At 39.0% G+C, this 27,064-nt stretch overlaps 1 protein-coding gene across 1 annotated transcript in view; it reads left to right on the forward strand.

The window, feature by feature from the left end:
• The window catches only part of PHLPP2 (PH domain and leucine rich repeat protein phosphatase 2), a 79,231-nt gene that overhangs the window by 46,364 nt on the left and 5,803 nt on the right, over nt 1-27,064 (forward strand). The window contains exons 7-18 of the mRNA XM_047078721.1: nt 847-993; nt 1,374-1,604; nt 3,294-3,496; nt 6,657-6,717; nt 10,161-10,256; nt 12,240-12,395; nt 15,380-15,580; nt 19,651-19,813; nt 20,035-20,165; nt 20,798-20,908; nt 21,737-21,931; nt 24,783-25,014. Coding sequence (XP_046934677.1) covers nt 847-993; nt 1,374-1,604; nt 3,294-3,496; nt 6,657-6,717; nt 10,161-10,256; nt 12,240-12,395; nt 15,380-15,580; nt 19,651-19,813; nt 20,035-20,165; nt 20,798-20,908; nt 21,737-21,931; nt 24,783-25,014 — 1,927 coding nt within the window. The remainder of the gene's footprint in view (nt 1-846; nt 994-1,373; nt 1,605-3,293; nt 3,497-6,656; nt 6,718-10,160; nt 10,257-12,239; nt 12,396-15,379; nt 15,581-19,650; nt 19,814-20,034; nt 20,166-20,797; nt 20,909-21,736; nt 21,932-24,782; nt 25,015-27,064) is intronic.

Raw genomic sequence — 27,064 nt, forward strand, 5'->3', positions numbered from 1 at the left:
TAATATTCCTAAGTAGAATTAGCAGAGTGATTCCTTTAGATCCAGTTTATGATGATATTATCTCTGGTTAAGATGGCATAGATACTTTTATTTCTAGGAACAAAACAGAAGCATTAAAAATTACTATTTCATGTTCTCTGTTAGATCCTATTACAGTAAAACTCCATTAATACATACATACTTTAAAGCTCTAAGTGTCCCATTCATTTCAAGTGATATTTGAGCCAATATAAATTTCAATATGTAAAAAGTTGCTTATAATGGGATTTGATGTACATATTTGTTAGCTATTCCTGTGTGCGTTGATGAATTGTTATAAAATTTTATATATTGCATGTAGAAATTTCATAAAGGAAGAGGTTTTAAGCATATCAATAGGATTTTGATATGAGATTTTCTTTAAAATTTTCTCCGTTTTTAAGGAGAAGAGAGAAGAACTCCCATTGCACTAGACCTGATTTCCTTCATTGTATGGTCCCAGTGTTAGGCATCTTAGTGTCTGTGCTGTACTCAATGTTTGGCAGGTAGTGAGTGCTCAACAGATATTTGTGGAACAAATTCTGCAGTGGACATCTAAAATGATGGCTAGGGTGCCTGGGTGGCTCAGTCGGTTAAGTGTCTGAGTTTGGCTCGGGTCATGATCTCACGGTCCATGAGTTCGAGCCCTGCATCAGGCTCTGTGCTGACAGCTCAGAGCCTGGATCCTATTTCAGATTCTGTGTCTCCCTCCCTCTATGCCCCTCCCCCACTCACGCTGTCTCTCAAAAATAAATAAACATTAAAAAAAATTTTTTTTAATAGATGGCTTTTTCATTCAGCAGTATAATTTGTACCTTTGCTTTTTAGATTTTCTCAGCTGAAGGGCCTGAACTTGTCCCACAATAAACTTGGGTTGTTTCCTGTATTGTTATGTGAGATTTCTACCCTGACTGAGCTCAACCTCTCCTGTAATGGATTTCATGACCTACCAAGTCAGATTGGCAATCTGCTAAAGTAAGTATCTGACTTTTGCTAGACTCATTTTTTTACTTGCAGAGTAAGGAGCTTGTCTGGCATTTGGAATGAAGGTAGTCCCATGAGCTCTTGCAGTGAAATTAATCATGTAAGTCTGAGGATTCTAGTCAGCAGCAGTTACTTGCAGTAGTAACTAGTTATTAGTCCCTCAGTTTCAATAGCAGAGGTTCTGACTATTGTTGATGTTGGAGGGACCATCCATGTCAGTTATGTGTATTTCATTGAGTCTCTATAGATAGGGTATTTTATTATTACTGGATTCATAATAAATTAGTGATGTATGTCAGAATCCATATTTCTAGTTCTTTTCATTCCAATTAAAACCTTTCATAAAGTCTTGTTTTGTTTTCATCCTACAGTCTTCAAACCCTCTGTGTTGATGGCAACTTTCTGACAACTTTACCTGAGGAATTGGGAAATCTGCAACAGCTTTCTTCCCTGGGAATTTCCTTCAACAACTTTAGTCATATTCCTGAGGTTTATGAGAAACTCACTATGTTAGATAAAGTGGTTATGGCAGGAAATCACCTGGAAGTCCTAAACCTTGGGGTGCTGAATAGGATGAGCCATATCAAACATGTGGATTTAAGGTGAGGCCATTTTTCACCATGCCTTCTTCTGGGTGGACCTCTGATGTCCTTTTACGTTTTCTCTTTATAAAGACTTCTCTAAAACATTTTCCAAGCTATAGTAAAGCTTCAGTTTTCACTCAGTAGCAGAGAGATTATGAGTGAGGTAGGTATACCATGTGATAGACACTTTTACATTACCTTTGACAAAGGTTGTTCTGAGTTACCCTCCCAGTAACATTTTGTAAGAATTCCCATTTCTACACATCCTTGTCAATGTTGGATCTTAGCAGCCTTTTTCTTTATTGTCAGTGTAGTGGGAGAAAATAATACTTCATTGTTTTAATCAGTATTTATTTACTTATGAGTGAGGTTGAGCATCTTTAACAAAAAAATTTTTTTCATGTTTATTTATTGTTGAGAGAGAGACAGAATGTAAGTGGGGGAGGGGCAGAGAGAGAGAGAGGGAGACACAGGATCAGAAGCATGTTCCAGGCTGTGAGCTGTCAGCACAGAGCCCAACACGAATGGGCCTTGAACTCATGAACCATGAGATCATGGCCTGAGCTGGAGTTGGATGCTTAACCGACTGAGCCACCCAGATGTCCCCGAGCATCGTTTTAATATGCTTATTGGTAATTTGTATTTTTCTTAAACTTGACCATTTTTTATTGAATCATTGGGTTTCTTCTTGATACCCATTATATTAGATTTTAAATGTTAAAGGTTTTCCTATGAATTTTTTATGAGTTTTATTTTCTAGTTATAATATTTTCCTAAAGAAAGCTGATAAAAGACACATTCACATAAAAGACACACATACACATAGTGTAAATGTCTGTCATTTACACTAAGCCATTGATGTCCCTTGTAAAGAAATAGTAACAGAGGGGCGTCTGGGTGGCTCAGTCGGTTGAGCATCCGACTTTGGTTCAGGTCATGATCTCACGGTTCATGGGTTCGAGCCCTGCGTCCAGCTTTGTGCTGACAGCTTGGAGCCTGGAGTCTGCTTCGGATTCTGTGTCTCCCTCTCTTTCTGCCCCTCCCCCACTCATGTCTGTGTCTCTTTCTCAATAAATAAACATTAAAAAAATAGTTAACAGAAAAGTGTATTGAAATACAAGAAAATGAGAACATGGCTATGTGCACTAAATCCTATACTTGGGTAGAAGAGAACCAAGAAGCCATTTTCTATAATTTGCCCTTGAACTACTCCATATAGATACAGATTATTTTTCTCTCTAGTAATTAATGAAATGTGAATCTTAGCATAAGAGAGAGTAGGCAGAGCAACGGGAGAAAGTATGGCTGCTTCCTCTTGGTCTCTACATGGTGCACTACGACTGCTTTGCTGCTCATTAACCCAGAAGGTTATGTTCATCTTATTGTTCATTTGGTGTGCTTCTTCGTGCCTACCTAACTTTATTATGTCTTTGGATGTAAGTTTTTAAGTAATTGTTTGTAGGCATGACCCCTCTTCCCTCTCTATTTAATTTGTATATGTATTTGCAAGTCTGGATTGCCTAACTTAGTTCATAAAGAAAGAACTCAAGGTACAGCTCTTCAGGGTTATTAATACCTTGCAAGCCAAAGCAAGTAGTGAAATTTTTTAGTTGTTTAGAAAAGAAAGAAAGAGATCATACCTCTTTTCTTTTGATAAGCACATTTAGTAGAATTTATTTCTAATGATTTCCTTATTTCTCTATTAAGGATGAACCATTTGAAAACCGTAGTTACTGAAAATCTGGAGGGAAATAAATACATCACCCACATGGATTTGCGGGACAATCAACTGGCTGACTTAGATCTCAACTCCTTATGTAGCTTGGAGCAGCTGCATTGTGAGCGGAATCAACTGAGAGAGCTGACTCTCAGTGGCTTCTCCCTTCGAACTCTGTACGCCAGTTCGAACAGTGAGTTCTCCATCCAGCCTTCTATTTTTTTCTCTTGTAGCTCGCAGTCAAGAGCTTTCTAAGAACAGTGGCATCTGTGATGTTCCTCAGCCAGTCTGCAAAGTGTGGTTTGAGGTTCATGGAGACCAGCTTTGTCTTTTAAGTTTGTTTTTAAGTTGGCTGAGATAAGCATGAAAAGGCATTGCAGACTACTTTGAGATTCCCTAAGTGAGTATAATCAGAGGCATTTTGCAAAATAACAAGGTAGGAGGGTGGGCAAGCATGTTCAAAACAGAATATCAGGAATAGCCTAAAACAAAGGTTGGTAAACGACAGCCCAAGGGCTAAATCTGGCCCAGCATCTGTTTTTATATGGCCCATGGGGAATGAGTTTTCACATTTTTTAAGTAAATTTAAAAAAAAAATCAAAAGAAGAATAATTTTGACTTGGGAAAGTTATATGAAATTCAAATATCAGTGATACATCAATAAATAAAATTTGATTGGAAGATACCCACATTCATTTGTTTACATATCACTGCATGATTGAGTAGTTGTAAGAGACATGGTATGGCCTGCAAAGCCTAAAGCATTTATTAAATATTTAGCCCTTTACAGAAAAAGTTTGCCCATCTCTAGTCCAAAACTTTGTACTGCCTCAGTTCTAGAATGAGAAGCCCCTTATTTCAATAGTGATTTGCTCCAGGAATATTGTTCATTGTAAAAGACCTTGTATTTGTTGTATTATTTTTATGGAAAGTTCTTTTTTTTTTTTTTTTTTAAAGTTTACTTATTTATTTTGAGAGCAAGAGAGCACACACGATGCGGGGAGGGACAGAGAGAGGGAGAAAGGGAATCCTAAACAGGCTCCACGCTGACAGCACAAAGCATGACATGGGGCTTGAACTCATGAGCTGTCAAATAATGACCTGAGCCTCAATCAAGAGTCAGATGCTTAACAAAACTGAGCCACCCAGGTACCCCAGAGTTCTTTACCAAGGAAATTATAATTACATTTCCTGTGTTTCAGGAAGGATGGGAAAAGATGTTCAGTATCACTAAGTGCCAGAGAAATGCAAATTTTGATAATTCCATTTTACTCTCATCAAATTAAAAATTCCCACTAAGCGCTATTGAAGATATGGAGAAGCAGCAGCTCTCCTACACTGCCAGTGAGAGGGTCATTTGGTAAAGCCATTTTGCAAAGCACTATAACAGTGTTCAGAGAAGTCAAAGATACATGTAGTGCATATTCTGCCAGGTGCTCTGCTTGGAATATCTCCCACAGACACCCACATGTGCCCAGGAGATGTGTACTGGAGTGTTTCTCACAACGTTGTTTGTTACAGTGAAAAAAATATATATATATATGACTCTTGATAGGAAAATGTATACACTAAACAGTGACATGTTTATACAATAGAATACTGCACAGCAATGGAAATGAATGTCCTAAAGCTTTGTGTATTAATATGGATAAATCTTAGAAACATTGTTTTAGCAAAAAAAAAATGCATAAGTATATGTATGTACACCAAGATTTCACACACACAGAAAAGTTGTTTCCTTAGCTCTGTGTTTACCAGAGAATATAAAAGATCCATGGGAATAATAAAATATTCGGGATGATGTTTACCTCTTGGTATGTGCAGTGTTTTAATTCTTGAAAAAGTCTGAAGCTTATAGACAGAATTTGAAGATATGTTAAAAGTTGGATGATGGGTGAAAGAGTGTTCATTATTATATTCTCTTTTCTGTATCTCTAAAATACATTATTAAAATAAAAGATAGTTATAGACTTCTCTTTTCACTGCCTTTTATCATGTTAGAGAAATTTCAACTTGCAGCGTAGATTAATTGCTTGGGTCAAAACAGTGTCAAAGCTGATGAGTATCGACTTGTGCAAGTTCTAGATATTCTTGTGAGATGGTAGTGGGTCTTTTGTTGTGGAAATGTTTACTATTAGCCCTATTCTGTGTTCTCAATGTATCTAGAGAATGAATGAGTGGCCCTGCTAGAAAAGACCTCATAGACATAAATGCTGTCTTCAGTAACTGGGGTTCTGTCACAGAGCTGTACCAAACGGGGCTTGTTTGAAGTTAGCCGCTCTGTTTACAGAAAGAATCCTTAAGTTCTTAACCTGGAAAAATTCACACCAACACTTGCAGTTCTGATGTCCCAAAAGTAAAGAACTCAGCTTCACAAAAGAATTATCCAAATGATCAGTTAGTATAGGAAAAGGCACTTGACCCCACTGATCGTCGGCGATGTGCACATTGAAACCCCAGTGTGACACCACTACATACCTATCAGAATGACTAGAATAGTCCTTGAAAATCACTGAAAATACTAGTTGTACATTGGTCAACCACTCTGGAAAACTGTGTGGAATTATCTACTAAAGCTGAACGTGTACTCAGTAACCCCAAAATGGAAGAGACTTAAATGCCCACCAGCTCTAAAATGGGTCCATAAATTGTGGTATAATTACATAAAGAATTTTATATGGCCATGAGAATGTATGAACTACAGCCCTAGGCAGTAATAGGAACAAATGTCACAGGCACAATGTAGAGTAAATAAAGCCAGAGAAAGCATTATGCAGACTGTGCATGTGTATTTATGTGGATAGGCAAAAGCCATCTGTGGTATTGGGAGTTGGGGGTGGGGAGGGAGGTTGCCCTGGTGGGCAGTGACCAAAACAGGGAAACGGGAGTGAATTTCAGGGCAGCGGGTAATATGCTGTTTCTTGATCTGGGTACTGGTTACCCTGTTGTGTTCTGTTTGTAAAAATCAATTGATCTATACACTTAAGCTTGTTGTACTTTTCTGTATGTATGTTTTTTACTTTAATTAAAAGATACTGCCCGTAAAAATCCAATTATTAAAATTTTTTTTTTAAATTAGAAAGCTAAGTAGTCACAGCTAACATTTAGCAACTTCCTGTGCTGTGTGAGTCCAGACCAGTACACAAGATCCTTTAATCAGTTGTTTCATTTGGGTTTCAAATCAGGTAAAGTTAGTCAGTGTCAGTTACCCAGCTTTTTGTCTTTAGTTCATCTCAGGAGATGACATCAGTTTTTTCTCTGGTGATTTCACTAAACCACTTTGCTGTTGTTTACTCTCTCAGTTACTTTCTTTTTTGGAGAGTATCACTAACACCTGTTTGTTTTTTGATTAGGGCTGACAGCAGTGAATGTCTATCCAGTACCCAGTCAACTCACTTCTCTAGAACTTTCCCGGTGAGTGTGTCTCATGAGAGTGGTGCTTGTTTGATTCTTAATCTTTAAGAGATGGATGTGGATACTTTGGTGGTTTCGAGGTGTAAGACATCTAAATACATGAAAATATTTGGATAGCCTGGGGAAGGGAGAAAGAATGAGTGGAGAAATACTTTTAATGGCTGTACCATCTATTTAAAGGGAAAGTCCTCTTGAAACAGAAAGATGCCTGTGAAATATTCTTAAAAAGTCTGCAGATTTAGAATGAGATGCAAACAAAGGAAACCTTTTATCCCCTTCATGGCAGTGATTTCCTTTTTGCTGTCTGGAATCAGAGAACTCGTCTTGGTTTTTAGTAACTTATGTTTACAATTTTATTTTCTTTTTTGATATTCTTATGACCCATGTTGGTCTTATGTTCAGAGAGATATTAATTATATTCAGGATCTTATTACTTCCATTTGTGGACAAGAACAGATATAACTGAGGTTTTGCTTTCTTTCCTTCATTTTTAACACTGTTCATTCAGGAATCAGTGGCTGAGTTTTAGGGCCTAGTGGAGAGTGTGACAGTCAAGCCAGAAGTGACAGGGCAGCATCGTAAGTGTGTGATTATAGATGACAGAGCAGGTAGAAGGGGCAGTGGACGGGGTCCTATACATATGGCCAGGATTGTTGTAAAGATTAAATGAGGTAATAAATGCAAAATATTACCATGGTACCTGGCATAAAATAGTCTTTCGGGGGAATATTAGCTGCTATATAACTAGGTTTCTTTTTGTTGTTTTTTTTTTATTATCATTATTATTAAGCTGTTGTTTTAGATTCCCTCCCATCCATTTCTTTCTTTCATAACTTTACAGCAAAACCCCAGCATGGATCAACACTAAGATTTACCTTCTCCTCTGAGTTTCATCATTACCAAAGAAAGTCATATGGACACCACTGTAAATTCACAGTTTCCAACCTCTTCAGTGCCCTGGGCATTGGCTCCACATTGTCCAACTTCCCTCACCCTCACCTGCACTAGCCCCAACTCCTTCACTCTAGAGCTTAGCTTCCCACTTGAGCGAGAAAGTAGACCGTCTTGGGTGATCTCCCTGAGCGTCCTATCACCTTTCTTAAATTCATGTAATTCATATCCATTCTCAGTTTCTTTCTCTATTCAAGGCCAGTTCATCCTCTGAGCCTGGGATGGTGTCCACTCTGCTGCTCTGGACCTTGCTCTGTAGTCACCACTTCCTCACCTCTTGTGTGTGTTCACTGTCTTTTTTTTTCTCAGTTTGTACACACACTCAATCTCCTCTGTCTTAACAGAGTCTGCTCTATCTTGCAGCCCTTCTAGCTGCTATCTATTTCTTCTCATCTCCTTTTTGTCCAAATTTCTCAGTAAGTATTTTCATTTGTTGGCTGGGTTTCCTTGGTTCTCATTTGTTTATCCCACCACAGCTTGCTTTGGACTTTCTCCTGTGGAACTTTCCTATATTGACACTGTTAATCTTGCTCTTTTCTTCAAACATCCTTCCTCAGTTGGCTCACATGATCTCATTTTTTTCATGCCACTTCGACCACTCCTGTCCCTTGCGTACTTTTCTTCCTCAGCTAGCCTTTTACAGGTCACTTATTCCAGGTCTGTCCTCACTTCCTACTTTCTTATTTGACAGTCTCATCTATTCCAGTGATTTCGGCTACACTTCGGTATCAGCGTCACCTGGATTGCCAGCCCACACCTCTTCTTCCAGCCTCAGACCCATGTATCCGGTTTTACATTAGACATTTTTGACCTACCTGTCTCCAACTACCTCAAATATGTGCAAAACGAAACTGTATCCACTCCTCCAGCCCTGCCTTAGCTTGTCTTGTGTCTGTTTCAGCTTTTGGCATTATTGTAAGATAGTCATTTCAGATGGACACCACTCGAGACTCACATATCCAGCCTCATTTGGAGCTTCCCACTCCTTTCTTTGGATATGATTTTCTCCCTGGCAGTCTAGATGAGAAGCCTGAAAGTCATTTTTCATTCTTCCCTCTGCTCTACTCCCATGTCTAATTCATCTCCAAGTTGTTTTGATTTTTGCCTCCTAAGTATTTTTGGAATCCCTCCCCTCCCTTCCGTATGTATCACCACCCAGTTAGGCCCGTGTCATTTCTTGTCTGGAATTCTGTAACGGCTTCCTGATTGTTCTTCCTTTTACTGATATAAGCACCTCAGTCAGACCTCTGTGTATACACAGAGTAAACTCTTTAAAGTACAGCACTGGGGTGCCTGGGTGGCTCAGTCAGTTAAGCTTCTGACTCTTGATTTTGGCTCAGGTCATGATCTCACAGTTCGTGGGTTTGAGCCCCATGTTGGGCTCTGCGCTGGCAGCATGGAGCCTGCTTGGGATCCTCTCTCTCTCCCCCTTTCTCTCTCCCCTTCCCCACTCATGTGTACATGCTCTCTCTCTTTCTCTCTCTCTCAAAATAAATAAATAAAATACAAGACTGTGTTCCCCACTACTTACAAACCCTTCATTGATTCCCCTGTACCTGCAGGATAAAGTCACAAACTTCTAGACATGATTTAGGTCTTTCCGGCTTTGTTTCTTACCATTTGGCTCTGTATTTGCTGCTCTGGGATCACCAGACTGCTTATTATTCCCCACATACGTCATGCCATTTCCTTTCTTGTTTCTGCTCTAGTTCATGTTGTCACCTCTTGCTTGGTTTGTCCTCCTCATCTCGGGTCATTGTACAACTTCAAATTCCAACCCAGATGTTATATTTCTTGGGGAGTTTGCCCTGATCCATGTCAAGCAAAGTGCTCCCTTCACTTAGCCGTCGTAACAGTATCTGAGTTTCTCCTACAGTGCCAACTTCTTTCTGCCTTGAGTTGATCTATCAATCAGTAGGTACTTTGAGCCTTAGCGAAGCTAAGTAGCATCTGAAAATGGAATTCCTTTTACTGAGTGTCTGCTCGGTGCTCTACTAAATGCTTGAGTTCAAATTCTAAATGATTTGCAGCCTTCCCCCACCACTTGTCTTTTGTCCCTACTTCCTTACTTCTATTCATTTGGTTCATTTTCTCCAGAATTTCTTTCTCTTCTCCTTCATTCATTCATTACCTGTGGAAATCCTTCTCATCTTGAAAGTGTGTAAAATGCCACTCCTTTCATTGTCTTTCCTCATCTCTCTTTTATCTCACTACTTGTGTGCTTTCCTACTGCTCATAGCCTTTGTGTCTTCTTTGAGGAGGTAAAATAATTGATCTAATATAATGCATGTTTCTGTCTTTGTCTCTCTGTCTTTCTGTCAACAGCATTCATTGAGCACTTAGTATTATATTCCAGGTAATGCACTAGGAATGCCTTGGGGCCCGTGCTCCTGCCCACAAGGAGCTCAAGGGCTGGTTAACAGCTACATTACAGACTAGTGAAAAGAGTTCCACACATCATCAGCAGCAATGCCTTTAATTATTTTCTGTAGAAACCTGCTGGAGTGTGTCCCTGATTGGGCCTGTGAAGCAAAGAAGATGGAGATACTAGATGTGAGCTGTAATCTTCTGACGGAGGTTCCCATGAGGTATGTGTGTGTTAACATATGTATGCATTAATATATGTCCGTATGTATGTATAATTATTTTCCTAGATTTGTGTTGCCTTTCAAAGGTACTTTCATCTGTTTGTTCGGTAGGTATTGAGTACCTGTCTAGTGCAGGGCAGTGTGAATTGCTGTAAGGCTAATAGCCTTACATATTACTTACATAATAGTAATGGCTAATGCACAGTCTTGGCCTGCACGGAACTTGGTAAGTGGATAGTTGGGGTAAACTTGTGCACAGATAACTGTGATAAAATGTGACAAGGGTCACTGGCATAGATCAGCGATCTGATTGTGCTAATAGATCATTTGTATTGGATAAGTTTTATGAACTGAGTAATGTTCTAAGAACTTCACATTTATTATTTAATCCTTTAACCACCTTATTAGATAGACGCTGTTATTCTCATCTTACAAATGAGAAAACGAAGGCTTTTTGTGGTTAGGTAACTTGTCCAAGGCAACACTTAACTAGGAAATGATGGGAGCCGACATTTGAATGTAGTCGTTCTTATTCCAAAGTCTTCACTCTTCGTCATTACACTGTATAAATAAAATGCATTGAGGAGGGCACCTTTTGGGATGAGCACTGGGTGTTGTATGGAAACCAATTTGACAATAAGTTTCATATTTAAAAAAAAATAAAATAAAATGCTTTAGAAATTAACAACTTTGAACAGTTAGAGAATGCTTCATGAGAGAATTGCATATTTGAGTTGACCTTTACAAGATGGTGAGATTTCTGTATGTGGAGGGGGAGAGAGGGAAATGCTGGGGCTGAGGGGATGATATATTCAATAGCACTGAGATGTAAAATGTGTGCTTATCACCTAGTGGAGTATTTAAAGTAAACTGGACGCTTACAGCATGGTAGGTGTGAATGCAGCCTTTGGAATCACACCTTCGTTCAAGTCCTGATGTTCATGTAAATGGACCCATGCAGTTCATATCCATGAATTAATAGTTGAAGTGGCCTAGCACGTTTTAAGTGATAGTAGTAGTTTTTGTTATAATAAATTTTGTTGATTATAATCAGTTACAGTTGATCCTTGAACAATGGGGTGTCCTGACCCCTGCACAGTTGAAAATCCATGTATAACTTTTGACTTCTCCCAGAACTTAACTACTAAGAGCCTACTGTATACTGGAAACTTTACTGATAACATAACATCATATTTTGTGTGTTGTATGTATTAGATACTATATTCTTAAAATGAGAAAAGAAAAATCTCATTAAGAAAATCCTAAGGAGGGGGCACCTGGGTGGTTCAGTCAGTTGTGCGTCTGACTTTGGCCCAGGTCATGATCTCACGGCTTGTGAGTTCGAGTCCCGCATTGGGCTCTATGCTGACACCTCAGACCCTGGAGCCTGCTTTGGATTCTGTGTCTCCCTCTCTTCTGCCCCTCCCCCGCTCGTGCGGTGTCTCTCTCTCCCCTTCAAAAGTAAACATTGAAAAAAAGAAAAGAAAATCCTAAGAAACAGCAGGTATACTGTTCTGCATACACACACACACACACACACACACACACACACACACGTGTGTGTGTGTGTGTGTGTGTGTGTGTGTGTGTGTATAAAACCTGCATGTAAATGGACCCATGCAGTTCATATCCATGTTGTTCAAGGATAAACTGTGTATTAATAAACTGAATTTTTGGTGCTGTCTAAACTTAAAATGTAAGTCAATTTATTCTAGAGATTGCTTTCTTTGTTTAGGTCTATTCTGTGCTGTTTGCTTTCATTAAGTCACCTTTTCCCAGAATGGCCTTAATGACTTCCTGGTGGGAGGTGGGTAAGCATATGGTCATGGCCGCTTTGTTGGCTCAAGTGCCTACCAGTGATTAGACTGTCTAGAAAAATATGTTTCTATTAGTTTACTGATTTCAGTGAAATAGCCAAGGGCAGACTCAGAAAAAATGATTTAAGTAAGTTTTTTATTTGTTTCTTTGTACTGTTCCCCTTAGAATTCTTAGTAGCTTGAGTCTTAGAAAACTGATGCTGGGGCACAACCAGGTACAGAGCCTGCCAGCCCTGGTGGACCACATCCCTCTTGAGGTGCTGGATATTCAGCATAACTTACTCACCAGGCTGCCAGATACTCTCTTCTCCAAGGCCTTAAAGTAAGTACTATAAGGTGTATTTAGAAGAGCAGAATCATTGGCTCAACAAACTGCATTGACTTGTCATTGGAGTGACCTTTGGAACTATATTTACAGTGTTTATCTCACGGTCTAACTGTAGGTAGAGATTTATTTATTTGTAATTTATAAGAAATAAAATATGACACTGTTGTATGATGTAGTAATCTTCAACTCAAAGGTTGAAATAACCATCAAATACTTAAGTTTTAGTGTTGTAAACAATTTCAAACGGGTTGGGAAATTTCAAACAGATTTCATTTCAGAAAATGAATACATTTATGACCTCTTAAAGAAAAATCACAGTACTCTGATAGAGCTTTCTTGGGAAGTGTTCAGCTTTTGCATTGGGATAAAAGGACATATCACTGAAATTAATTTAGGTTTTGCTTCTTGCTTTATCGATCTATCCTCAAGTTACATTCTTTATGTGCACTGCTTTTTTACTGCCTACTTTGAAAATTGTTCATTTAAAGGTAAAATTGTTCCAAAAGGTATTATTTGCTTTCTCATTATAAGTTAACAGATAGTATGTCTTCCAATTACTTCCTGTAATCAGGTTTATCTGTCTAATACATATGTCACCATTAAGGAAAAACTAGTTTTAATTATAGTCTTCTGCAGTAGGGAGAAAGCAATATTGTCTTCAGTTTGGAAGTGGAGAAAATGGAGATGAGCAGTAGTGCTTTAAATAAGGCTACAGGGTATATACAAAAAGCATTTAGCTCACAGGTGTCTGGCTTGTTCTTTGGCAGATTATACATCTCTCTTTTTTTTTTTTTCATTTTTTAAAGGTTTATTATTTATTTATTTTTAATTTATTGTCAAGTTAGCTAACATACAGTGTAGTCTTGGCTTCAGGAGTAGGTTCCCATGATATATCACTTACATACAACACCCAGTGCTCATCCCAACAAGTCCCATCCTCAATGCCCATCACCCATTTTCCCCAACCCCCTGTCCGCATCAACCCTCAGTTTATTCTCTGTATTTAAGAGTCTCCCTCTCTGTAACTTATTTTTCCTTCCCTTCCCCTATGGTCTGTCTTCTATTAAATTTCTTGAGTTTCACATATGAGTGAAATCATATGGTAACTATCTTTCTCTGACTGACTTACTTCACTTAGCATAATACTCTCCAGTTCCATCCCTATTGTTGCAAATGACAAGATATCATTCCTTTTCATTGCCGAATAGTATTCCATTGTACATATATACCACATCTTTATCCATTCATCAGTTCATGGACATTTGGTCTCTTTACATAATTTGGCTATTGTTGATAGCACTGCTATAAACATTGGGGCACATGTGCCCCAATGAATCAGCACTCCTGTATCCTTTGGAAAAATTCTTAGCAGTGCTATTACTGGGTCATAGGGTAGATCTATTTTTAATTTTTTGAGGAACATCCACACTGTTTTACAAAGTGGCTGCACCAGTTTGCATTCCCACCACAGTGCAAGGGGGTTCCTCTTTCTCTGCATCCTTGCCAACATCTGTTGTTGCTTCAGTTGTTAATTTTAGCCATTCTGACCAGTGTGAGGTAGTATCTCAATGTAGTTTGGATTTATGTCTTATACATCTCTTAATGTATAATATACTTGGTTGGATTTTCCTAAAAGTAAAATCTTTGGAAATTCTAGAAAATATTTGAGTGCAGTTTTCTTTATGGAATGTTTATATGGGATCTTAATGCAGTAAAATTTAACATGTTAATTAACAGGTATTTGTTAGTAATGCATAACATTGCATTTAAGTCTTTTTTTTTTTTAATATTTATTTTTTTGGGGGGAGTGTGAGGGAGAGGCAGAGGGAGGGAGACTGAGGATCTGAAGCAGGCTCCATGCTGCCACGCTCACAGCAGCAAGCCTAATGTGGGGCTTGAACCCACAAACCACAAGTTCATGACCTGAGGTGAAGTCGGGCCCTCAACTGACTGACTCACCCAGGTACCCCTCCACTGCATTTAGTTCTAATGACAGTTTGAATAAAATTAGTTTACAACCTTAGGATTTGTAGTAAGGAAGTTACTGAGTAGCTGTAGCAAACCTTTGATGACATTTATTTAATACTGACTGCACAGAGCACTTTTGGGACCTACAAAGACACACATACAAACAGTACCCTCAACACCTAAAGAGCTAATTAGGGATATGGATCACATAATATGAAGAAGACTTAAGAACACACAACAAGGTTAATAATACTAGCTACCTTTTATTTGAGCATGTTCTATAAATATGAAACGCCATGCTAGGCAAATTTTAAACATCATACCTTATTTTACCTATGAGATTGGCAGAGATTAAAGTGAATTATACTCAGTGTTAACAAAGGATTGAGCAAACAGACATTCTTAAATCCTTCTTGTGGGAGGTATAATTTGGTATAGCCTTTCTGTGGTTCAGTTTGACGGTATGTGTATACAAATCTTAAAGATACATGTATCTTTTGACCCTACAAATTCTGCTTCTGATAATATAGTCTAAAGAAACAATTAGAAAAGGACACAGAGTTGCTCATTATGATGTCTGTAATAGCAGTTATGAACAGCCTACATGCCCATTATAGGGGACTAAAAAGGGGATTGGCTAAATAAATATGACCTGTTAAAATCAAAAACTTTTCTGAAGGATGTCTTCATAGTTGAGATATTCATGAACATGACATTCAACAACACCTTTTTCATAACAACAGACAGTAAAAGATGAAGCTAGGTTAGAATCAGGCCACCCAGAAGCCCAGGAAGCACAACCAAGCCTGAATTCTTTTCTCTCTGCTTGGCTTGCAGGAGTTGAATAAAAGGAACTTTGGCTGGGTAGGTAAAATCAATTAGAGAAAACCCTGGAGAAAATTACTTGTGTTACAGGTTGGGGAGCATGAAACGACAGCATCCTATTCCAAGATGGTGTGACGGTAACAAATAACCATAAAGTAAATGATGATTTGTGTGTGTTCCATCAGTCTCAGATACTTGAATGCATCTGCAAACAGTTTGGAATCTTTGCCATCCGCTGGCGCTGGAGAGGAGAGTCTGAGTGCTCTGCAGCTGCTTTATCTGACGAACAACCTCCTGACAGACCAGTGTGTGCCCGTTCTGGTGGGGCATCCACACCTGCGAATCTTGCATCTTGCAAATAACCAGCTACAGACCTTTCCTGCAAGGTAAGCAGATGCAGACTTCAGTCATTTCAGACACATAGCGTGAAATCTGCATTTGCCAGTCTACGTTACAGCTATCTTACTGGGTACTTGTGCTTTATGTTGCGCAACTTACTAGTGCTATGATTCTACTAATTGAATGGAAAAATCTGTACCCACTTGTTAAGTATCCGTAACCAGAAGTCGTGGCTGAAATCCATTTAATTTTTTGTTGTAATTAATAATAGTCTGAGAATTTTCAGCCTAGACAAGTACAAGCTTATGAAATACATTCTGAAAACAAGTTTTTTTTTTGTCAAAACTGTTTTATAATATACTGTTGAGTCCATAATTTATTTGTTTTATATATATCTTGAATGCCTTCTGTATCTCAAGTACAGCATAAGTACTGGGGAAACAGTGGTGATTAGGTTACAGTCTCTGTCTTCAAGTAACTTACAGTCAAATTAGGGAAATAGACAATAGGTAATTGCAACGCAGTTTAATAAATGCAGGATTTGGGGGTGCCTGGCTGGCTCAGTCGGTAGAGCATGTTACTCCTGATCTTGGGGTTGTGGGTTCAAGCCCCACATAAGGGTGTAGTGATTACTTAAAAATAAAATCTGGGGGCGCCTGGGTGGCTCAGTCAGTTGAATCCGACTTCAGCTCATGTTATGATCTCATGGTTTGTTTCTTCCATCCCCCCTTGGGCTCTGTACTGACAGCTCGGAGCCTGGAGCTTGCTTTGGATTCTGTGTCTCTTCCTCTCTCTGCCCCTTCCCCACTTACACTCTGCCTCTGTCTCTCTCTCAAAAATAAATAAACATTTTAAAAAATTTAAAAAATAAAATCTGAATGAGTGAGTGAATGAATGAATGAACGAATGCAGGATGTTAAAAATATGCATAGGTAGCTAACTGCACCATACAGTACCTGGGGGTGGGGTTGGCCTTCCTGGAGGAAGAGGTGATATAGCCAGGCTATACCTATAAGAAAATATAAGCGAGATATTTAATGCTGTCAAAGTTTTAAACAGTGTTCGTGGAGAAATAAATATCTTCCAAAATACATTTGATAAAAAAAAAATTGGGGAAGATTTGATGCCAAGAAAATCCATCTATACCATGAAAGTACTCATTAAAAATCATGTTTTCAAAAATGAAGACTATATGAAAATGACATTTTATATAATTTGAATGAAATTATATATATCATATAAAATTATATCATTTGTACTATAATTTGAAATTATATGTTTGATATAATTGGAAAACAAAGCTATTTTGATTCTGATGATATTTTACACATTTTCTTAGAAATGTGATAAACTTAGAAAAATTCATGGAGATATTATAATTTTTTTTTTTTTTTTTTTTGAGAGAGCAAGGAGAGCATGAGCAGGGGAGAAGCAGAGAGAGAGTCTCAAGTAGGTCCCATACCCAGCAAGGAACCTGCCCCGGGGCTCTATCTCATGACCATAAGGTCATGACCTGAGATGAAATCAAGAGTACTACACTGTATCTGAGCCATCCAGGCACCCTTAGAGATTATAATTTTTGTGAATGTTTATGAAATGAGGTATTTGGAGCTTATAGAAGACAAGCAAGGACAAGATTACTTCCTTCAAAGAATTTGAACAATGGCTTTTAAAGTGAATGCAGAATCTTAATCGTGTCAGATTAATTCCGTTGGCCTCAGATATGTTCCTGTAAAGTGAAAACAGACCATTGACAAGTCATATTGGCTTATGAAGCTATTGGGAGATACCAGATATGATACTCTGAAGCTAATGAATTCCTCCTAATCTGATGACATTCTTATTGTTGGAAGTCAAAAGCAGGCTGATACAAAACTTAAAACTCATTAAAGATTATGAAAATAGGTTAGAAGTAAAGATAAGAATTAAGAAGAGATCACACAAAATTAAAGTACTTTACAGATAATAAAACTAAATGGAATTTAGGAGCGGTATATTAAAATGTATGTTCTATACTGAATAATAAGTCCACTGTCAAATCATCTCCTGAACAGTGTTTAATTACACAGGCATAGTCCAAATCTTCTGTTTCTTGTTTTTTTTTTCTTTAATTTTATTTTGAGAGAGAGCACGTGCGTGTGAGGGGGGGTAGGAGCAGAGAGAGAGAGAGAGCATAGCCCCACTCAGAACTTGATCTCACTAAGTGTGAGATCCTGACCTGAGCCTGAATCAAGAATTGGACGCTTAATCCACTGAGCCACCCAGGTGCCCCCGAATCTTGTTTATTTTGGACTACTTTGAGAATCTAGTGTAGTTCTGGGTGCTCAGTAAGAAACTGGCTGAGATAGGGATCCTGCACTTCTTCTTACAAGTTAGATCCAAGCAGGGAGTAGTATAAGAGAAAAAACAGGAGGGGCGCCTGGGTGGCTCAGTCGGTTAAGCGTCCGACTTCAGCCAGGTCACGATCTCGCGGTCCGTGAGTTCGAGCCCCAGGTCAGGCTCTGGGCTGATGGCTCGGAGCCTGGAGCCTGTTTCCGATTCTGTGTCTCCCTCTCTCTCTGCCCCTCCCCCGTTCATGCTCTGTCTCTCTCTGTCCCAAAAATAAATTAAAAAAAAAAAAGTTGGAAAAAAAAAAAAAGAAAAAACAGGAGATTTGGACAGGAGAACACTTTAAAAATGTTAAGTAAAATTTAAAAAGAAAATTAAAAAATAGTGGGGTTATTAATATATATAATATAACATCATTTTTTAATTTGAAAAATGTAGTTTATTGCATTAAAAAGGACAAGAATATGTTCCACCAAACTATTATAAGAGATTATCTCTGGTAGTAGGATTAAAAGAATTTTTTTCTGTTCATCTTTATTTTTCAGGTTTTTTTTTTTCAATGAGTATACATTACTTTTGTAATCAGAAAGGAAACAATTTTAGTTTACTGAGTTTGGTTACTAAAAAGTATTTATGAATTTTCTATCAATAGACATTATTTATGATCTATGGAGGGGCTCCTGGGTGGCTCAGTTGGTTAAGCCTCCAGCTCTTAATTTCAGTTCAGGTCATGATCTCACAGTTCATGAGCTCAAGCCCCGCGTCAGGCTTTGCGCTGACTGTGTGGAACCTGCTTGAGATTCTCTTTCCCTCTCTCTCTCTTCCCCTCCCCTGCTCATGTGCTCTCTTTCTCTCTCTCTCTCTCTCTCTCTCAAAACAAATAAACTTTAAAAAAAGAAATTGTTTATGATATGTAGAAAGGGAAGGATATAAATTTTATGTAAAATACATATAAAAGTTTTGGTAGGACATAAATTTTATATAAAACACATATGCATATGAAAATTCTAAATATGAATCTCATTTAGCAAAATGAGAAAAGTAATTTCAGATTGGTGGTATTGTTGATTTATTTTCCAAACTTTCTCCACATTATGGCAGTTTATTATTTTTATAATTTTTAAATCAATAAATTATAAATAAATCAGAGCAGTTTGTAATAATCTAGATAAAGATGTGAGGCTGTCTGAAGACATTTTGCTTGTTGTGTAGAAAGCTTTGCTTAGTCCCGTAGAACAATGTGATTTGCTTATATCACAGTTTGTGGCACATGGCTATACATATAGTAAGCACTCCTTAAATGTCTACTGAAGATGGATTATGTTATTAATAGGTAACCATAGAAATTTAACACTGAATGGAATCTTAGTCATGATTTAGTACTTTATAGCTGAGGATATTGATATCCACTGACATTAAATATCACAGTATTTTGCAACTAGTCAGTGGCCAAGCAAGTACCATAATAATCTTCCAACAGTGGGCTAGTGCTGATTCAGCCACTTCCCATAAGTCAGATAATGTTCATACCCACAAGATCTAGCAGCTATAAGAGAATCAAGGGAAGCTTCAGTCCTTGAAACACAGTGAGAAGCAGATGAGGCTGAGATTCAGCAGGAACAGTCACCTTGAGGAGCCGTTCCCTTTGTTGGTGTCTGGCTGTTTCACTCTGACCAGTCCTCTGGCAGCAGACCAGGTCGCCGCTGCACTCTGTGTGCGGCTGCTATAAAACTGGCTTGGCATCTTCTCATTTTGAGTGCATTGTGCTATGTTGTTATTTGTTTTTCAGCAAACTGAATAAATTGGAGCAGTTGGAAGAACTGAACCTAAGTGGCAACAAGCTTAAAACCATTCCCACGACCATAGCCAACTGCAGAAGGCTTCACACCCTTGTCGCACACTCCAACAACATCAGCATTTTCCCAGAAATTCTGCAGTTGCCTCAGATCCAGGTACTTTTATGTGATGGAATGGTGTCCTGCTGGAGAAATGGCAGGGTGTTCTCTTCTCATAAAGGGGAAGCAAGTGGCAGTTTGGGATCACAATAGATTTTATTGATTCCTGGGAAGAAATGAAGTTTTCTTTGGGGATACACTAGGGGGCCAAGAGTTAGGGAGTTAAGAATTCAGTCTCTGTGATGTATTTGCTTTTGATTTCTCCATTTTCCTCTCAGTTTGTAGACCTAAGTTGCAATGACTTGACAGAGATCTTGATTCCGGAGGCTCTGCCTGCTACTTTACAAGACCTTGACCTGACCGGAAATACAAATCTGGTTCTGGAACACAAGACGCTGGACACATTTAGGTAGGAAAAATTTTGAAGTTGAATCCACATGTCTCTTAGTTCTACCAGCCATGTGTGGATCTCCTAAAGCTCTGTAGAGATCTTGATTAATTAAAGGAATAGAATGAATTAGGCCATAAAGCCCCTCAGTCTCTCGTTTAATTCAGTTATGGATGGATAGTGTATCCAGTAGACAGCCCATTTATATCAGAACTCAGTGTCATGGCTACTGCTCAGCCACACCCACACACTGAATATTTTCACATAGACAGGTGACACCGATTACATTATATTACGTCATCGAAGAAATGATGCAGGCTCATTCATTGCACCAAGACTTTGTTGTATCAGAATATTTAAGTAGACTAAAACTTTGGCTAAAACTTTGAAATCTGTTGTGCTTCGTTTTTCATTGAAATGAACAGTATCAGCTGTAGCAATATTTGGCCCCTGTTTCTTCCTCCTACCTACCCCTTTCCTTTCTCCTCCTTCTTGGCCAGTAGATCAGTACACTACTTTCATGCAGTCTCTCTGTAAATGAATCTTGGTCTGTCAACAGATAATTTTATAATAACACATGTTCTTGCTGGGATAGTTTTTGTAAAACACAGAAGGATATGTGGTTTAACCTTCCCTTCCTGCACTTCCCACAGCCATATCACAACCCTGAAAATTGATCAGAAGCCTTTGCCAACCACCGATTCTACAGTTACATCAACCTTCTGGAGCCATGGACTGGCTGAGATGGCAGGGCAGAGAAATAAGTGAGTATCTTGGCCATGGAGAGAAATGAAAAAGGCAGCCCCTGACATCTGATCTGATGCTGAAAGCTAGGCCATGTTGTTCTCCTCTGGAACATAAACAGATCATAGAATGCCAGCCTCAGAGAAGGTCCCCCTGAGACTGTGATGCAGTGTGACAAACACAAGATGAATGTACAGTCCACAAAATACCAAACAGCCCCTCTCAAGGCTAAAATGGTGACTGCTACTTTCTTTACCAATTACAGCTTTATCCTCCTGCTAATCTTCTTTCCCTATAGTTAAGATTTACTGAGATAGCCAACCACAGAATGGCCCCATGTTCTGATAGCACCCAGTCTTGGATGATCCCCTATTTCATTAGACGGTCCCCAAAATGACCCAACAAAAGCCCAAATCCTGTAGTAGATTCTCTCCAACACGCTCTTAACCTATTCACCCCAGAGTTCCATGGTACACATTCTCTATTGCTGCAAAGCATAATAAACCCAACTTGTCCAACTGTCATTGTGCTTCTGGGGATCTTTGACTGAAGGATGTTGGCCATACTAGTCATTAATCATTGCTAAGGGAAAACATTTCATCTTTCCAGCCTTTGGCAGCATTGCAAAGCTAGTATGTACTGCTCCTGAGTAGGGCTGAATTCCCCCACTTCTTATGACATCACCTCTTTCAGATGCTACTTAATTATCTAATACTTATTTCATGTGTAGATTAGAATTTACTGTTCTTTCCACCCTCAACTAATACTTTTCAAAGAAGTTTCCCTGGAGAATAACGCTTTTACCGTAACTTTCTTTGATCTTTGTTTCTGTCATATTTGTGTTACAGGCTGTGTGTATCTGCCCTAGCTGTGGATAACTTTGCAGAGGGGGTGGGAGCCGTGTATGGCATGTTTGATGGGGACCGTAATGAGGAGCTCCCTCGCCTACTCCAGTGCACCATGGCAGATGTGCTTTTGGAAGAAGTACAGCAGTCAACAAATGACACTGTTTTCATGGCTAACACCTTCTTGGTATCTCACAGGTAAGCAGGTGGGTTGAATATTCTCTAACTCAGTTCTGCTTTTGGAAAACTAAATCTCACTAAGCCAGAAGGTCAGGGTCTAAATTACAGGTATAGGATCAAGGTGAGATCTTGCTCCTCCTGCTGTGACTGTTCTTTATATATCAGCACCGAGGAATGTGGGGACTTTGGTCCTTTAACCAGCCTGTGGAGCCATCTGTTTTCTCTGTTGAACCCAGAGGCCACTGAGGATCTGGGAAGCCCAGAAATTGGGAGCAGAAGGTTGTGTGTGTACAATGTAGTTTGTACATTTAGGGGAAGGAAGATGGCATAAGCTTTTGTAAGATTCTTTGCAAAGAGTCAGCGACCTACAAAGGGTTAAAGTACTGCTCAGATTTGTGTATTTAGAATACTTATTATTGAGGATTGGCCAATTAATCTTTTTTTTAAATTTTATTTATTTTTTTAAGTTTACATCCAAATTAGTTAGCATATAGTGCAACAGTGATTTCAGGAGTAGATTCCTTAGTGCCCCTTACCCATTTAGCCTACCCCCCCTCGCACAATCCCTCCAGCAACTCTCAGTTTGTTCTCCATATTTATGAGTCTCTTCTGTTTTGTCCCCCTCCCTGTTTGTATATTATTTTTGCTTTCCTTCCCTTACGTTCATCTGTTTTGTCTCTTAAAGTCCTCATGAGTGAAGTCATATGATTTTTGTCTTTCTCTAATTTCACTTAGCATAATACCCTCCAGTTCCATCCACTTAGTTGCAAATGGCAAGATTTCGTTCTTTTTGATTGCCTAGTAATACTCCATCTTCTTTATCCATTCATCCATTGATGGACATTTGGGCTCTTTCCATACTTTGGCTGTTGTTGATAGTGCTGCTATAAACATGGGGGTGCATGTGTCCCTTTGAAACAGCACACCTGTATCCCTTGGATAAATGCCTAGTAGTGCAATTGCTGGGTCATAGGGTAGTTCTATTTTTAGTTTGCTGAGGAACCTCCATACTGTTTTCCAGAGTGGCTGCACCAGCTTGCATTTCCACCAACAATGCAAAAGAGATCCTCTTTCTCCACATCCTCGCCAACATCTGTGGTTGCCTGAGTTGTTAATGTTAGCCATTCTGACAGGTGTAAGGTGGTATCTCATTATGATTTTGATGTGTATTTCCCTGATGATGAGTCATGTTGAGCATTTTTTCATGTGTTGGTTGGTCATCTGGATGTCTTCTTTGGAGAAGTGTCTATTCATGTCTTTTGCCCATTTCTTCACTGGATTATTTGTTTTTTGGGTGTTGAGTTTGATAAGTTCTTTATAGATTTTTGGGTACTTAACCCTTTATCTGATATGTCACTTGCAAATATCTTCTCCCATTCCATCAGTTGCCTTTAGTTTTACTTATTGTTCCCTTTGCTGTGCGGAAGCTTTTTATCTTGATGAGGTCCCAGTAGTTCATTTTTGCTTTTGTTTCCCTTTATTCTGGGACGTGTTGAGTAAGAAGTTGCTGCGGCCAAGATCAGAGAGGTTTTTGCCTGCTTTCTCCTTGAGGATTTTGATGGCTTCCTGTCTTACATTGAGGTCTTTCATCCATTTTGAGTTTATTTTTGTGTATGGTGTAAGAAAGTTGACCATTTAATCTTCTAAGGCACTTAAGGGCAAAAACTCTACATAACCAAACTAGTGAAGATCTGTTAGTAGCTAATATCACATCTTGCGTATCAGGTGGGCTCTGTGAAGGACACACACAGCTGAGCGGTGGTGACCTTGTCTCGCTGAGGTTGAGATGGAATAGCCTAGAGCCCAAACCAGTTTTGTCTCTCATTATAACATAAAGCAAAGGTGCCAGGAAAGGAGTCTATTTTTCAGTAATAGAATTGAGCTAGGAGCTTGGCGAAATAAAGAGTTTAGGAAAGAGAACTTGGTTTATGAAGCACCTCCCAGAGCCAGCCAGAAGACCAAGTCTTCCTCATACCATATCTTTAATTTTCCAAACAAACGAAAGAGGTAGGTATTTCATCAGGCAAGTTTCTCAGAGAAATATCTTGCTGAGGATCTGCAATGAGCACATGTCAGAGCTGGAATTTGCAACCAGATCTTTCTCCTAGCACCTGCCCTGTGGTTAGCATTGTGTGCCATGTGCTAGGGAATGGATGCCATGTGTATGGGAGATCTAGAAGGAACAGTGTGGCCCTCCTTTCAAGGAACTTAAAGACCGAGTGAGGGGTTGTTCCAGGAGCAGCACCTTCAGCACGACCAGAAACTTGTTAGACTTGCAGATTATTGGGCCAACCCTTTACCCACCCAATCAGAACCTCTGGGGATGGGGCCCAGCAGCCTGTTCTAAAGAGCCCTCCAGGTGATTCTGATGTGCTGAAGTTGCAAGCGACTTGAATGAGGTCACTGCAGTCTAGGATCAGACCCAAGCAGAAGCAGTAGAGAAAGATGTATGTTCACTGTCTCCCCTACCCCCAACCTTTTTGTAAAATTTCTTTCTTCAGTCCACTGAGCATAGAAGGCAGAACTCTTCACCATTATCTGTAGCAAGAGACTGCCTTTAGGTGGATACAGGTGAGGCTGGTTCACAGTCATGTGGCAGAAAAACAAGGAAATCACGGACATGAAGGACTGCCGCTTCTAAAACTAGCTACCATGTCTTTTCTTTCTTTCTTTTTTTTTTAAAGTTTACTTATTTTTGAGAGAGAGAGAGAAAGAGAGGGAGGGGCAGAGAGAGGAAGAGAGAGAATCCCAAGCAGTCTTTGTGCTGTCAGCTCGATGCAGGGCTCGAATTCATGAACTGTGAGATCATGACCTGAGCGTAACCAACTGAGCCACCCAGGTGCCCCTGTTTTCTTTTCCTTCTTAACAGAAAATTGGGAATGGCTGGACAGAAGCTGGGCTCCTCCGCTCTCCTTTGTTATATCCGCCCTGACACTGTTGACCCAACAAGTAGTTTCAGTCTGACTGTGGCCAACGTCGGCACGTGCCAAGCAGTCCTGTGCCGTGGTGGAAAGCCAGTGCCACTCTCAAAAGTCTTCAGCCTGGAACAGGACCCGGAGGAGGCTCAAAGGGTGAAGGACCAGAAAGCCATCATAACAGAGGTGAATTTCACTCATTGCCAGTTACTTCTCCCCAGATCTAGTGAATGCTGCTCTACATACAGGCAGTGAAGTTCCATTTTCTTCCCATCAAGCCATGTAAATTGTATCCAATCCAGATTATAGTATTAGAAGAAAACCTGAAGAGCAGTTAATGACTAGCAAAAAGAAAAGGCAAATTAGAAATGAAAAGTCTTAGTTTGCAGTCCTTCAGATTGATAGCTGGCATGTAAAATAAATGTAAATGTCTCCCTTGGTTAATTTTTAATTCCTCTGGTTTGTTACTCTAAACAGAAAAAGAGAAAGTTCTACAGTTTGACATCCCTGTTGTGAAATGCAAAGTTTCAAAATATTTTTCCTGTGTATACTGTGTATGGCTTAGTATGCTCTGGTGGGTTTTTTTAATTTGTTTTTTTGTTTGTTTTTTTGTAATGAAGCATCAATATCTGTGCTATTTTATAGCTTCTCTCCTTTTTTAGTAGAGTAACATTTTTGCTTTCAAAGAGACTTTAGCAGTAAACAGAACACTGTTTACTACAAAGGAGAATTCTCAGATGCTTTGCCCATTTTTGATTGTCTGTTTCTTTATTGTTGGGTTTTAAGAGTTCTTTGTATATTTTGGATACAAGTCCTTATCAAATATCTGTTTTGCAAATATTTTCTTAGAGTCTCTCTTTTTTTTAACAGTACCTTTTGCAAAACAGAAGCTTTTAGTTTTAAAGAAGGCCCACTTACTGTTTTTTTCTTTCATGGATCATGCTTTTTGGTGTTTACAAACTCATTACCAAACCCAAGGTCACCTAGATTTTCTTCTGTGTTATCTTCCAGAAGTCTCATGTTTTAATTTAGGTCTGTGACCTGTTTTTAATTAATTTCTGTGAAAGATGTAAACTCTGGGTCTAGATTCCTTTTCCCTTTTTTGCATGTGGGTGTCCAGTTGTTTCTGCGGCAGTCATTGAACAGACTGTCCTTTCTCCATTAAGAAACTGCTTTTGCTCCTTTGGCAAAGATCAGGGGACCTTATTTGTGTGGGCCCATTTCTGGGCTGTCTGTCAGAATTCTGTGGATGGGTTATGCAGATTTGACTCCACCCAAGGAACACAAAACTAAAAAAAAGTACCATTATAATGTGGGTTGATACAAAGAAGATTCTGGAAAGCTGAGGCGTTGCTCTTAGAAAGGTCTTTCAGTCAAAACAAAAGATAACTTTATGGTTAATTTGTTTTTTCAGAATTTAGGTAATTTTTCTTGGGGTGTCCTAGGCAAGCAGGAATTATTCTTATAAATGTTAGTTTAACCACAGACATTTATTATTTGCTAAGCACTTTACTCCTATTATTTTATTTAATTTTCAGAATAATCCCCATGAAAGAAGTGTTTTTATTTCCATTTTACAGATGAGGAAATTAAAACATAGAGTTTATGACAAATTCTGGTAAATGAGAGAGCCAGGATTGTTACCCAGAGAGTCACTGCAGCTGTGAAACAGATATATTGATGGCTTCAGAGGCTTTGTTTGATTTTTATCTTTTTTTTTTTTTTTAATGTTTATTTTAGAGAGAGAGAGAGACCAAGACCGAGTAAGAGCAGTGCAGGGGCAGAGAGGCAGGGAGACACAGAATCTGAAGCAGGCTCCGACTGAGCCACCCAGGCACCCCTGATTTTTCTCTTGAAAAGAAATCACCTACATCTAGGATTATTCCTTTTCCTCTACGTTTAGAATTCTATCATTTGTGACTTGATCCGCTATTCTTTCTTCATACGATCCTTACAGTAGGTAAATTATGCTATGGAATTCAGGTTTTACTTTTCTAAGCTAAATAGCTTTAGAGATTATTTAATGCTTTAGCTACGAAGATTCTCTTAGCCATTTAATATCTTCCTTAATCTTTTCAGTCCCAACTGTGCCTTTAATGAGAAATCATTAAAAAAATTTTTTTGTAATGTTTATTTTTTATTTTTGAGAGAGAGAGCATGAGCAGGGGAGGGGCGGAGAGAGAGTGAGACCCAGAATCTGAAGCAGGCTCCAGGCTCTGAGCTCTCAGCACAGAGG

This window comes from Lynx rufus, unplaced genomic scaffold (assembly GCF_022079265.1).
Source record: "Lynx rufus isolate CCGP_SWC_20201006 ecotype Redwood Valley unplaced genomic scaffold, mLynRuf1.p SCAF_16, whole genome shotgun sequence".
Classification (NCBI taxonomy): Eukaryota; Metazoa; Chordata; class Mammalia; order Carnivora; family Felidae; genus Lynx; species Lynx rufus.